This window comes from Frieseomelitta varia, unplaced genomic scaffold, assembly GCF_011392965.1.
Source record: "Frieseomelitta varia isolate USP_RPSP 00005682 unplaced genomic scaffold, Fvar_1.2 scaffold_699, whole genome shotgun sequence".
NCBI lineage: Eukaryota > Metazoa > Arthropoda > Insecta > Hymenoptera > Apidae > Frieseomelitta > Frieseomelitta varia.
The window spans coordinates 167,958-180,020 of NW_025110477.1; the positions used below are offsets into that span (position 1 = coordinate 167,958).

The window sequence follows — 12,063 nt, forward strand, 5'->3', positions numbered from 1 at the left end:
AAAAAAAAAAAAAAAAAAAAAAAAAAAAAAAAAAAAAAAAAAACACCAGAGTAGATAACTGTTCATTTCGATCCCTGTTGGAAAGTTTATCGAGGCAAAATTATCAACTAACGAACTCGTGACCACCTTTTCGTTCTGTGTGCCGATTTCTTTCGTTGTGTGTCCGATAATTTCATTTCGGCCGATGTTATGAAAATCAAACGAACTACTTCTGAAGTCTGTCTTGTGAATGTGAATTCGCGGTTAGCGAGAAGCGGATCGATACTGGGAAGCTTCGAAAAGAAACTGTACCTTCGCAGCATCTCGTTCTCGACGTCAACGATAACTTGACCGCTTCCAGGGAAATGAGAGTGCGGCGGAGGCGGTTGTTTGAGCTCAGAGAAACCTCGTGGTCCGCACTGTTGATTCAACATTTGTTGCTGCTGAAGACTCTTCACTTCCAGCCGTGTTTTGTCCCTTTGATAGTACACCCCCGCGAAAATCAGCACGTTCAAAATCAACAAGCTACATCCGATCGCGATTGTCACGCTCAATGCTGTCGAGTACGCGGCGTACCTATAAATAAAGAAATACAAATTCACTTCTGTACAATTCGATTAGATCTCGTCGCATTTAAGGCTCCAATAATCTTTTCTTTGACAAACAAAATAATCTCGTCATCTCTGTTATCTTTGGAGATGTGAACAAATTTTGTTAATAAAAGTGATTTTAGTATAGAGGGCGCTATAATATGACAGTAATGATTTTTTTTTTGTAGGGGGAGGAGTTTCGAAGATTTTGAGATCATTCCCACCTTTTTTTTAAATTCATATATTACGTAACGTTTCTTGTCAACTATTAGTTCCCTGATTAAATATTATAAAAACAAAATCATGGAAATTAATTTTTAATTACTCGTTACACTTACTCAAAGTTACATTGTTCGTATTATATTATTATCGTGAGATTTTATGTTATATAACATTCTTTTTAATTAACGATTACCGACAAATAATGGAATTCATTTCACAATAAAAAAAAATGCAGATACAGAGGTTCTTTTAATTTTGGCCATGAATTATCGCTTCCAAGGCCACTGCGCAACGAAATACCAAAAGAAAACGAATCGGAAGGTATTTGCCAACAAAGGCAGTTGTTTTGCATAATATTCCATAAAAGTAAGAGAATCGTCACATGCGCTTTTATACTTCGGCAATTCTGGCTATACCATAGGCAACGTTTCAATGTGATACAAAGGCCAAGGAGTAGCGTAACGAGGTTCTTTATTAATGTTTTCATTACGTCGACCGAAATTGCTTATTACGTACCCAGCTGCATCCAAGCTTGCCAGAGTGTCTGTACTGGCGTTATGAACGTTCTGCAAATTCGTGCTCTGAATGTAGCTAACACACGTGGCGGCATTATAGTCCGTGGTGGTCGGTGGCTCGGTGGTGATGTTCTTCTTTTTGAATTCCTCGCTAATCCTGCTCAGGGGATCCGGTCTCACCGATCCATCGTACAGACTGGGGTCCGAGTGTCCACGAAATAGATTGTGCCTGGAATCCACGTCCTCCATTCCAGCTCGATGGAGTTCTGGGACGAGACGCAGCCAAACAGATAGTTGATGAGCTCTGTAATGATTCTTCATCTTTGGCCTCATGCCTGGAAAAAGATAAGAGAGGAATTTTAGAATTTATGTGGCCTTCGCTGCGCTAAATAATTCTTGACAAAGATTTTTGTCGTATCTTCGAAAACAACTAGAGATATTCAAGGTATATACTATGTTTACACTTGTGGCCAAAAATTTGGATATACATTTTGTATGTGAAATATATACTTTTAGTGTCAATAGTGTCAACAGATTTGTCTAGCATATTTTAGTACATTGTGTGTGGGAAATAAATAGAAATAAACGTTTGTCGTTAGAATTAATTGCCACATGAAATTTAACGAAACCAACTTTTTCTACCAAAGAAATCGACTGTTCTTTTATTATTTTTGTAGTTATTGAAAAATCTTTAGGATCTTTCTAGGATTAAGATATTATAGCTTTGCATTTAACGAGAAGTAGAATTTGGTTCTACAGTTGGAAATATATAAACGAACAGTCGAAAATATATAATACGATGGTCTTTTAAGTAGCCTGGAAAGACGTTCTTCCGTGCAGATACACCGTTAACGCGAAACGAGCATCGGTACGTTTTATAAAGCGGTGCTTTATTAAAAAAGTTTTAGAATTCGTCCCGTAGAAATCTTCATCGCGTTTGTTGTGTATTAAGATTCTGAGATACTTGACGCGTAATGAAGAATTTCGCGGTTTCGTCTGCGATCTGCGTTCCCCAGTTCTCGTTACAGCCAAAATTATCGGTTCGACGAGAAGCGACTTTTCAAGGAAGGATTTTCAGCTCGCAATCCCCGGTGAATGTCGGCTGAGCTGCGCGCAAGTTTCGTGAAAAATTCATTCGAATAAAGAGACATTTCAACCAGGCGTGTCAGAGTTGAAGAGTTCCTTTCTTTTCTCTCCCTTTCTCTCCCCTCGTCGGTAGAAATAAAGAACACTCGCTTAAAAACCTACTTCCCTTTTGTATAACTTAGCGTGCTGCCGTGATTTTGCTATATTACAGGGATCGAGTGAATTAATGAGAAAAGTTTCAAGATTTTAGGATTTTAAAATACAGCAGAGACCCTCATATTCGACCCTCTATTATCCGAATACTGTTTCGGAATATTCCGAATGTACAGTATCGTGCATAAATATTCCGACATTTCTAAATTATTGTCGCAATCTCTGCTCAATTTGCAAACGAATCATTCGGTCCGGAGAGGAATTTAGGAAGCCCTGGGTCTGGAATTTTTGTTCTGTAAATTTCTGTAAATTCTGTCACTACCGTCCTCGTCGAAATCTACATAAAATTTTCGAGCAAATAGCAAATTTCATCAAAACGAGTGTCAAACCACTTGTCTGCTTCAAATATATATAATAGAAAATTGATTCATTTTTTTCTTCGTTAGTCCAAGTTACACACTGACAAAGTGTGAACAGTGCAGATTTGCTCGTTAAGTGGAGAAGAGCAGAGTATAGACGGCGTGGAATCGCGTTTGGATTGAGTAAACAGCGTGTAATAGAATCAATCTAGCTTAGTTTAATTGAGTTTAGTCTCGAATATATATTAAGTTGAATATACGCATCTTGACGTTACACTCGGCCTTGATTAAAATCATCTGATCTTCAAACCCCGCAGAAGCAATCGCAAAACAATCAGTTTGCACGGTCGCGCTCCTCCACTCTTTAAATAATTTTACACGCGGAGAGAGTCGCGCCGAGATTTCGACGATTTCGTTGGAAATTCGCGAATTTTGCTTTTGATGGTTCGGATACGAGCGCGGTTGTACGGTTGTTGTCGCGTTTTTCGTTTCCCCGTGACGTGAGGAAAGACTGGAACGTTATTCGATCCTCCAATAACTGGATGCACGCTAGGTGTCACGGTCAAACGGGAACACGCGAAATCGGCCGGAAATTTGGAAATTGCTAGAAAGGTTGCAGATAGAGGCTGGTTGAAATTGCGACCGAGTTCCGGGAGGGGGAGGGGTGGTAACGTTAATTAGATTGGATTTTTTTTGCGGAAAGGACGATCCAAAGCAAGAGGGCGAGTAATTAAAGTGGAACACGACCGGCGAATTTGTCATTGCCGCGAACGAGAAAACGATCGGCGCGTGACAGCGCAGCGTGCACGAAATAATGGAATTAATGAAAATAATTCTTCGTTGTAACGAATGGATCGTTTGTTTCGAAAGTGACGTGCAACTTTCTTTTTTTTTTTTTTTTGAGAACATTGAGAGAATTAAAGATTTGTATAATACTTTGAGATATACAATTCGTTATATAATATAAAATTTGTCTCAATCAATTGAATTTTCGTATGGAACTGCATAGTCGATGCTTCAGTGTCTCAAGATTGATAGGTATAAGACTTCAAAATAAATGGTCCGTATTCTCGTTGATGTATATGCTATATTTTTATATATATATACGGACGAGGAAAATATTGAAAAAGAGAAGTGCGATAAAAGATTAATAAACAGTGGGGTAAATAACGGTAAATAACGTTACATTGTTAATGTAAAATAATTTTTACGTTAATGTTTACTCTCAAAATGGCTATTCTTTTTTAAAGAATTCGTATTCGCGAATTGTACGATGTATGGTAATAAATAAACAAAATTCTTTCCCATAAGAAAGGGATTCTTTATGAATTAATTTGTAACACCTGGACGTTTTTGCTTTTAATATTTATACATATTTTTACACGTGAAAATGAAAATAGAAAGTTTGGTATAAATGCTTGATATCCGGAATTATTCATGTTACAATATTCCCCGTGACGCGTTCAATTATCAAACCTTTCCACGTAGTAATGGAAAAAACATATTTGAATTCCGTCCTAATTAAACACAGAAAATAGATTATTAAAGCAAGCAAAATGGATTAAACGTAATTTAAAATTTATCCGCGTGCTAAGGCAGAATAATTCGCGTCTGCTCAATGAAAACAACACGATCAAACAAAAATTAATATGATTCCTTCGTTTTATTCGACGCTTGATCGAATTAACTCCAGCATTCACTGGCAGTTTCGTCGGTGTGCAATTTCATGTGTTTTTAATTGAGCGCGCCTCCGTACAGTTTAAATATTCATAGGAAATTGACAGTTCACGATTGATTTATATTACGAAGGAAGGAATGGGTAGTAACGAATCGCTATTATTTTGAAAAGTTTGGTTCGTAGTCTAAATTCATCTTAAGTTTGCTTAAGTTTTTGCTTAAACTAGACAAACAAATGTGATTTTGTGTGTTAAAAAATGATAGCGAAGGAAAAACAATTTGATCGAATTTAACATCATGAAAATAACCCTGCTACGATCGCCAAATTTTTATGTTTCAGTTTATCATTCTGTTCAAACAGAATATTTCATTCCGTTGTATCAGTAAATACATTTTAAAAATTTTATTGTGATCAGATATTTGATGTTGCTCATATACGTTACAACCCAATCGTAACAATTTCGTTTCGACATCTGGTACAAAACATATTTCTCGGTGCTTTGTGACACCGTTTGTCCTTAAAAATTTTTTATATTTCGAATACATGTAAAAATTCCTCTATTATTATTAATTTGTCTAAGTCACGAACGTACGTAGCTACACACACACACACACACACACACACACACATACACACACGTGCCAAGAGTTCACTTAGCACGCAGAAGCTGGAAACAGATACATCGTGAAAAATGATACATCGGGTGTGTGGTTGTTGCGTCGCGTCTTCCCGTGACATTCGATTTCCGGTATCGCACGCGTCCCACTGCTTGACACCGAGAAATTTCAGTACGATCCACTAGACGCGGCATGCGAAAAATGGATTTCTTTGAGCTTAATGTCGTGATCATATCTCGCGACACGTGGCACGCGAAATTTGCGTCTCTCCCGCGGAATATTGGGCGGATGGGAATATATGAAATTCGCGCGTCGTGTATCCTCTGTTCAGCAAAATCTGTTTTATAAAGAAAGGAAGGAAGGAAGGAAGGAAGAAAGTGTCGTTGAAGCATCAACGTCCAGCTACGTACGATAGAATTCGAGGAAAATTCGGTCGAGCGAGATTCATTGATGAATCGATTGATAATTAATCTTCTTTAGATTAGTCCTTGTTTTTTTCACCTGCACGCGACAATCGTGGCCGTTTGTGAAAATTGGGCTTCACTGTGATCTTTTCTTTTCTTTTTTTTTTTCTTTTTCGAATTGGCCGTTTCACCTGCTTTCACGAGAGCGTCGTCGCTTTCTTTTTTCGTTGGTTATCGCCCGATACAGTTGACTGTTCCCGAGTGATAACGACCGACCGGTCGTTTCATTCAAACCGTGCACCATCTGATCACCGATAAAATTCATTTTTGTTCGCTGTGCTCCACGACTATTCGGGTCGTGTGTATCGTCTCGATTCGAAGGGGGCCGTAAATCGATTCGGTTCGTGGTATCTCTAGGTTACAAATGGTTTACTGCACGATTTTCTGTTCACGGCTTGGTTTCTTACGAGGCTTTCACGGTTGTTTCTTAACGTGGGATACACTTGCTCGATTTATTTTGAAGGTTTTAACTGTCAAATAACAATGGACACGGAAGATCGTTTACGTCTTTATGCTTATGAATCTGATATATTTTTTTTTACGATATGTTATATTATTTTATATTATTTTGTAGCAGGTTTTCGTGTAAATTTTAACACGTAATTGAATAGAAATTCAATCTGCTTATTGTTGTTAAAAGAATTTGCAAATTTAACTACTCTTTTGACTATAGGTAGATAGTCGATTAATTTGTCAATTAAGTTCAGAAAATGAGAAATAAATATTAAAGTTAAGTTTCAAATGTATAAAATGATTATATCATTGTAAAATTGATTTGATGACATAATTTAATAGAGAATAATTTCATATCAATGTGACATAAACGGAACGTAATGTTTTATAAAGTCCGAAATACTGTATTACGTTAACGTTTCGACATCAGGATTACGTAATTGTACGTTTAATGCGATTACATCATTATAAAATAATTCGAAGACATAATTGCATAGCGAGTTTCTGCTAAAGTAATGTTTTATAAAATCTCGATTATGTTATTGTTTCGAAATCAGGATTCGTACTGGTAATTGTACGCATAAGATGATTATATCATTATAAAACGGTTGAAAATTATAAAATTTTATTTATTTTATATAATATTTATTAATTTAAAGATACACAGATGATTGGATTTCTGTCAATTAATGCTCCATTGTAATGTAAATAAAATTAGAGATACACGATTGCAACATTTTGACATCAGGTTTCGTATCGTAGTTCAAAAGTTCAGTTTGTATATTTTTCATTTTTTAACATATTAAGTAAAGAATAAATAAACCTAAATAAACAATATTAATTAATATTAATAATCAAACTTTATCAGTCATAATAATAGTGCAGTAATTCGATGTGATAAAAGATAAGACTACAAGATTGATGGAATAACAACGTTGAAAAACGCTCTTTTTACTAAATTTTTAAAAATCTATCTTCTTCCTTTCACTCTGTTTCACTGTCAACGTTTTTAATGATACTGTTTTGTTTGTTTTTTTTTTTTTTTTTTTTGAAAAAAGTCATTTTTATTAATTGATAATTTGATAATTAATATGCTACGATATAATCATCTTCTGCGTAAAATAATTCATCACAAATGGTAAAATTTATAATAATTTATAAATTTATAATTAAATTTATTATTATAATAAATATAATAATATAAATATTATAATATATTATAATATTTATAATATATTAATAATATAAATATTATAATAAATTTATAATAATTTATAAAGAGCCCCTATCTAGTGCAACGTCTCATGGAATCCGAAATACGATAACGTTTCGACATCGGGATTTGATAGTCGTAGAAGATTCCATTCTCCAAGTAGTAGATCGAAACGTTCTCCAAAAAAGAACGAAACTGTGTACGTCTCGCGCGAGAATCTCGGGGTCGGGATAGATTTAACGTGATTTATTGCGAATCGAACGCGTTAACCGCACTTAAGTATTGATGTATGCGGTGTCAGAAATATTCCGGCCGCGCGCGGCAGCTCCGTGAAATCGGTCCCACACATATGGATAGTTGCGAGAGCAACTATACCGCGTATCCACGGATGCTTGACAACGAACGCCCGTAAATCGGGTATGGCGAACGCTTTCATGCGAGGCTCTCTCTCTTCGTTCCTTTAATAGTATCGAACTTATCACGAGAGCATGGAAACCGACGTAGCGCCGAGATAGAAGGGGAAGGAAATGAATTTGCGCGCATTTCCACGATCGCGTGAAAACGTTCTGACGCTTTCTTTTTCTCATTTCCCATCGCGTGATCCATCGAACTTGAGATCCGTTCAGCGATCTCTTTCCGATGCTGTGGATTGTCTTCCCCGCCCCGCATTTGTCACGCTCTGCCGCAGCTAGCACATATAGTATTCGATGATATTCTCCAGATTCGACTCGCAGACTTGCCGATATCTTTCTTTCTCTTTTTTTTCTATCGCTGCCGCGTCTAAGAGGAATTATGTTCTTTGAGAGTTACAATGCATCCTATGAGTGTGTTGTTATCAATTGGCGATATCTTACAACGGAGTAATTCGTTTTAAAACTTTGTTCGTTGTTGCATTCGTTCATTATAGGATACATGTATATATGCACATACTTGTATATGGATATTTATTAAATATGAAAAATTAAATATGTATATAAAATAAGAACATACATACATTCGTAATCCCGTTCGTAAATGGTCGAACACTTGAGACATGATCTGCGTTATGAAATAAAATTGTATCGTGCAATGTTTCGTTCGATTTCTATGGTGTAAAAAAATGTGTAATGCCGATTTTACGTCAAAGATCTTATTTGAAAGTGATTGGTCCTATAACTCTCAAGTAAAGACTGTTTTGAATAATTTGTAAATACAAATCTCTGAAATGAGATCTTTTTTAAATCAAGTCTTGTTTTATTTAATTGGCTTCAAAATATAGTAGAATTAGTTTATATAGTTGACATAATACAGTTGGGTATTAATTTTTCACATGATTTTTATCGTACGAATGAATATGAATTCGTTCTTTTGTTCGGAAGATTTCAGTTAGTCCATATCAGTGATTTCAATTACATATATTATTAATTTCGTGTCAGAACATTATGCAATCCAGATAAATACAATGAAATTGAACAAGAGATGAATAAGAAAATTGTATCAACGTTTTAATAATCATTTGTTTCAAATGAGCAATCATTTTGTTTCAATGCATCTGTTGACTTGTGAACGAAAATGTATGTTCTTATTAAATTTATCATACTGTAAATTTAATTTATTATATTTAAATTTTATACATGTGTATAAAATTAAATTTATTAGGGAAATTATTAAAAAAAAAAGAAATATGAGAAAGTACAACGACCGATTATATTTCTCCGCGTTCTTTTGTAACATAGGTATTCCTTTGATATGCAAGTTTTGATTTAACGAAAAAAGCTGTTCGTTAAAAAATATATACCAGACTCTAAATTATATTCTATTATACTCTAGAGTCTAGATAATTATTATTTCGAATCTATTTCTTTCTTCGATCGAACACAATAGAAAATTGTACGCAGTTCTTGTCATGAGAACTTCGGAGTTTCTTTTCGCGAAAAACTCTCTAATTCGAGAACATTCCCGTATTCCGCGTCGACGTTAACCAGCCTCTGACAAGGTAACACTTCAGTCGATAAAATAACTCGAGAAACCTCGTATACACCGCGGGCGCACACATACATCCAGACCTAACGACTTATTCTTTTAAGACGCGCTAAAACTTTTGAAGGACGTTTTTCCTCCGCAGACGCCATATTCTCTTGACTTTTCGAGAATTCGCCTTACTCAGAAATATCCCGAAGCTGGCTCCCGCACAAAATAAAACCAGTGGAAACTCAACGCGGTAGATAAGTCGTGGCATAAATGTCAACATATGTCTCGCGGTATTTTCTGCTTCTGTCGTGATGCGTTTCATCTCCTCGTTCTTCTTTGCCACCCGTTTCTCCCCCGCTACCTTGGCATTTACAGCTTTCATCCGCATTTCAGATGGCAGCTTTTCCGGTTTCTCGCCTTTCTCCCCACTTCTTTCCTTCTCATCAATATTTTTCTTGTTTTCTTTCTTTCTTTCTTTTTTTCTTTTTTTTTTTTAGATCCTTGTTGCAGTCGTGTCAGAAATAAAAGTAACGCTTGGCGCTCTTCATATTCTTCGCTTGCAGGGCCCGTGTTCGATGAACAGGAATAGATTATTCCCACCTGGTATAAAACAAATTTCTTCCTTATTTTTCTGGATAATTTTTCCGACGATTGTGAAAGCCACTCTTTCAGACCGACTGATGGAATCGGACGGTCGGTTTCAGAGTTCTCCAGTTTTCACGAATTTTCTTTGTTCTAATTCCAACGGGGATCACACTGTGGGAATTATAATTTCTCTCAAACAAGGTCGGGTCCGACTGTCCTCGCTGACTTTTCTCCACGTGTTTTTCCCCTCTGTCTTCTTCTTTTTCTTTTTTCTTTTTTTTTAGAGCAAAGCTCCCTACGAGAATGAAATGGATTGAAGTTGAGCGGATGGACGGGAAATTAGAAATAAGTTTACTTCGTTAGTTACGCAGCGCATTTTGTGCCGCTTTCAAAACTATGGCTTTGAAGTTGAAATAACTCGATAAACGTGGTTTTATATTTGACCGATCAAAGGTTCGTGCGACTTGCTTTTGCTTTGAGGTGACCGGTCCTTCCCTCTTGTCTAATTTCGAAAATTGAAAAATATGTTCTATTCGCGAGTCAGTATGGACCGAGGTCATCACGAAGAAACGTATTTCTCTTGAGACGCATTCGCTTGACCTCGACTCTATGTAGATGAATCTTCTTTTACATTCGTTCGTAGATTAAGAAGGAATTAGGATTGTCTGTTCAGTGAATGAACGTTTAAACTCCACGTCTGTTAAGATAATAGTGTTGCACACATTTGGCCATGATGTGTACTTTTATTTATAAACAAAAATATTTGATTGATTTTCTTTCCCTCTGTTTCTTTTTCTACATTTTTCCTATTATAATACGTATACGAATTCAATTCTCTTTTGAATGATTTAAATTTGTTTAATTTTTGTTTGATACTTAATAATTTTCGATAGTGTCATCATTAAGAACTTGACGATTCTGAATTTCTTGATTTAAAATCAATATGATTGTTCATTCATTACTCATTATTTTATTTATTGCTCCTCGACCAATACACCAACGCTTAATAATAACGTATTTATAAAATATTTTTCGTTAAAGGAATAATGTAATTATAAGAACCAATCTATCACAGTATCAGAGCGCATCTCAAAGCGCAAGTTGTAAATGTGGAATGAATTGTAGAATGTCGTGAAGATCACTTGAATTTGTGGAACGTCACGAAGATTATCGAATAAAGAAAAGAACATACTACTGAACATACAGATTATAATCTTCTTATCCACTATTGTATAAATCGTACGAATATGAAGTATGATAACGTTCATTCACTGAGAGTGTTCGATCACTATTCCTTTTTTTTTTAAAAACATTTTTAAAGATCTCTATTTTTAATATCAGATGAAAATTGCTATCCCAACTTGACGATATCCATCCTATCCACGAATCGTTCTCTGAATTCGCAACGCGTTTCTCATTACCCGACGAATTTTTTCAATCGTCGTCGTTCGCGCGTTTAATTCGCGCGCCTTTTATTAAATTCGACACGGCCAGCCAAGAACGGCTTCGAGTTCCGTCCGTTAATTAAACGCGAGGCCACGTTCTCGTGTTTTTTCTCCCTTTTTCCTTTTTGTTTGTTTTTTTCGCGAGCACTACCGAGCGTTTGAAATATGATTTCCCTGGGAGAGGGAGGCGTCGAACGGCGATCAGCCCTGATCGAGCACGAGGGCTCGACTCACTGTGAAACGACTCGAATTCGGAGAAGGGTCCTCGTGTCCCAAAGAGAATGCAAGTTTTGCCCCCTTTGGCCGTGCTCGAAAGTGCCGCCAAAAATGCAGAGAAACAGGGTTTACGTGTCGCGCGGATCTTGGAATTGGATTTCCATATCGATGCCTCCTTCCTGGAAATCTCTCAGACCCCGAATTTTTCGCGAGGGATCCCCGGTTCTCCATTATTTCCGCCCACGCCCCCTCCGCTCCTCCTTCATCCTCCCTGCCGGTGTTGCCGCCGTCGGTTTTGGCGCAGCCGCGGCAAAAATCGTTTCTCCGTTCACGGGGCGTTACAGGGGACGAAACGAAGCACCGCCGGAAATGGGTTTTCGAACGCAACTTTCCCGTTGCGCGTCTATGCGGTTACGAGCACCCGATATTAGATTGTTGTTAAGATTTGCTGCAGCGGATTGACTTTATGACGCGCGCGTGACTTTTTCGCCCGGCAGCAGATTTAGGATTGTCGTGTCGCGCTGGCGGGGAGCGTTGC

At 36.8% G+C, this 12,063-nt stretch overlaps 1 protein-coding gene across 1 annotated transcript in view; it reads right to left on the reverse strand.

Moving 5' to 3' along the window:
- LOC122535331 (neuroligin-2-like) overlaps positions 1 to 12,063 on the reverse strand; it is a gene marked incomplete at its 5' end in the record, with an annotated part of 69,328 nt that overhangs the window by 3,271 nt on the left and 53,994 nt on the right. Inside the window, 2 exons of the mRNA XM_043666789.1 lie at positions 292 to 555; positions 1,308 to 1,641. Coding sequence (XP_043522724.1) covers positions 292 to 555; positions 1,308 to 1,641 — 598 coding nt within the window. The remainder of the gene's footprint in view (positions 1 to 291; positions 556 to 1,307; positions 1,642 to 12,063) is intronic.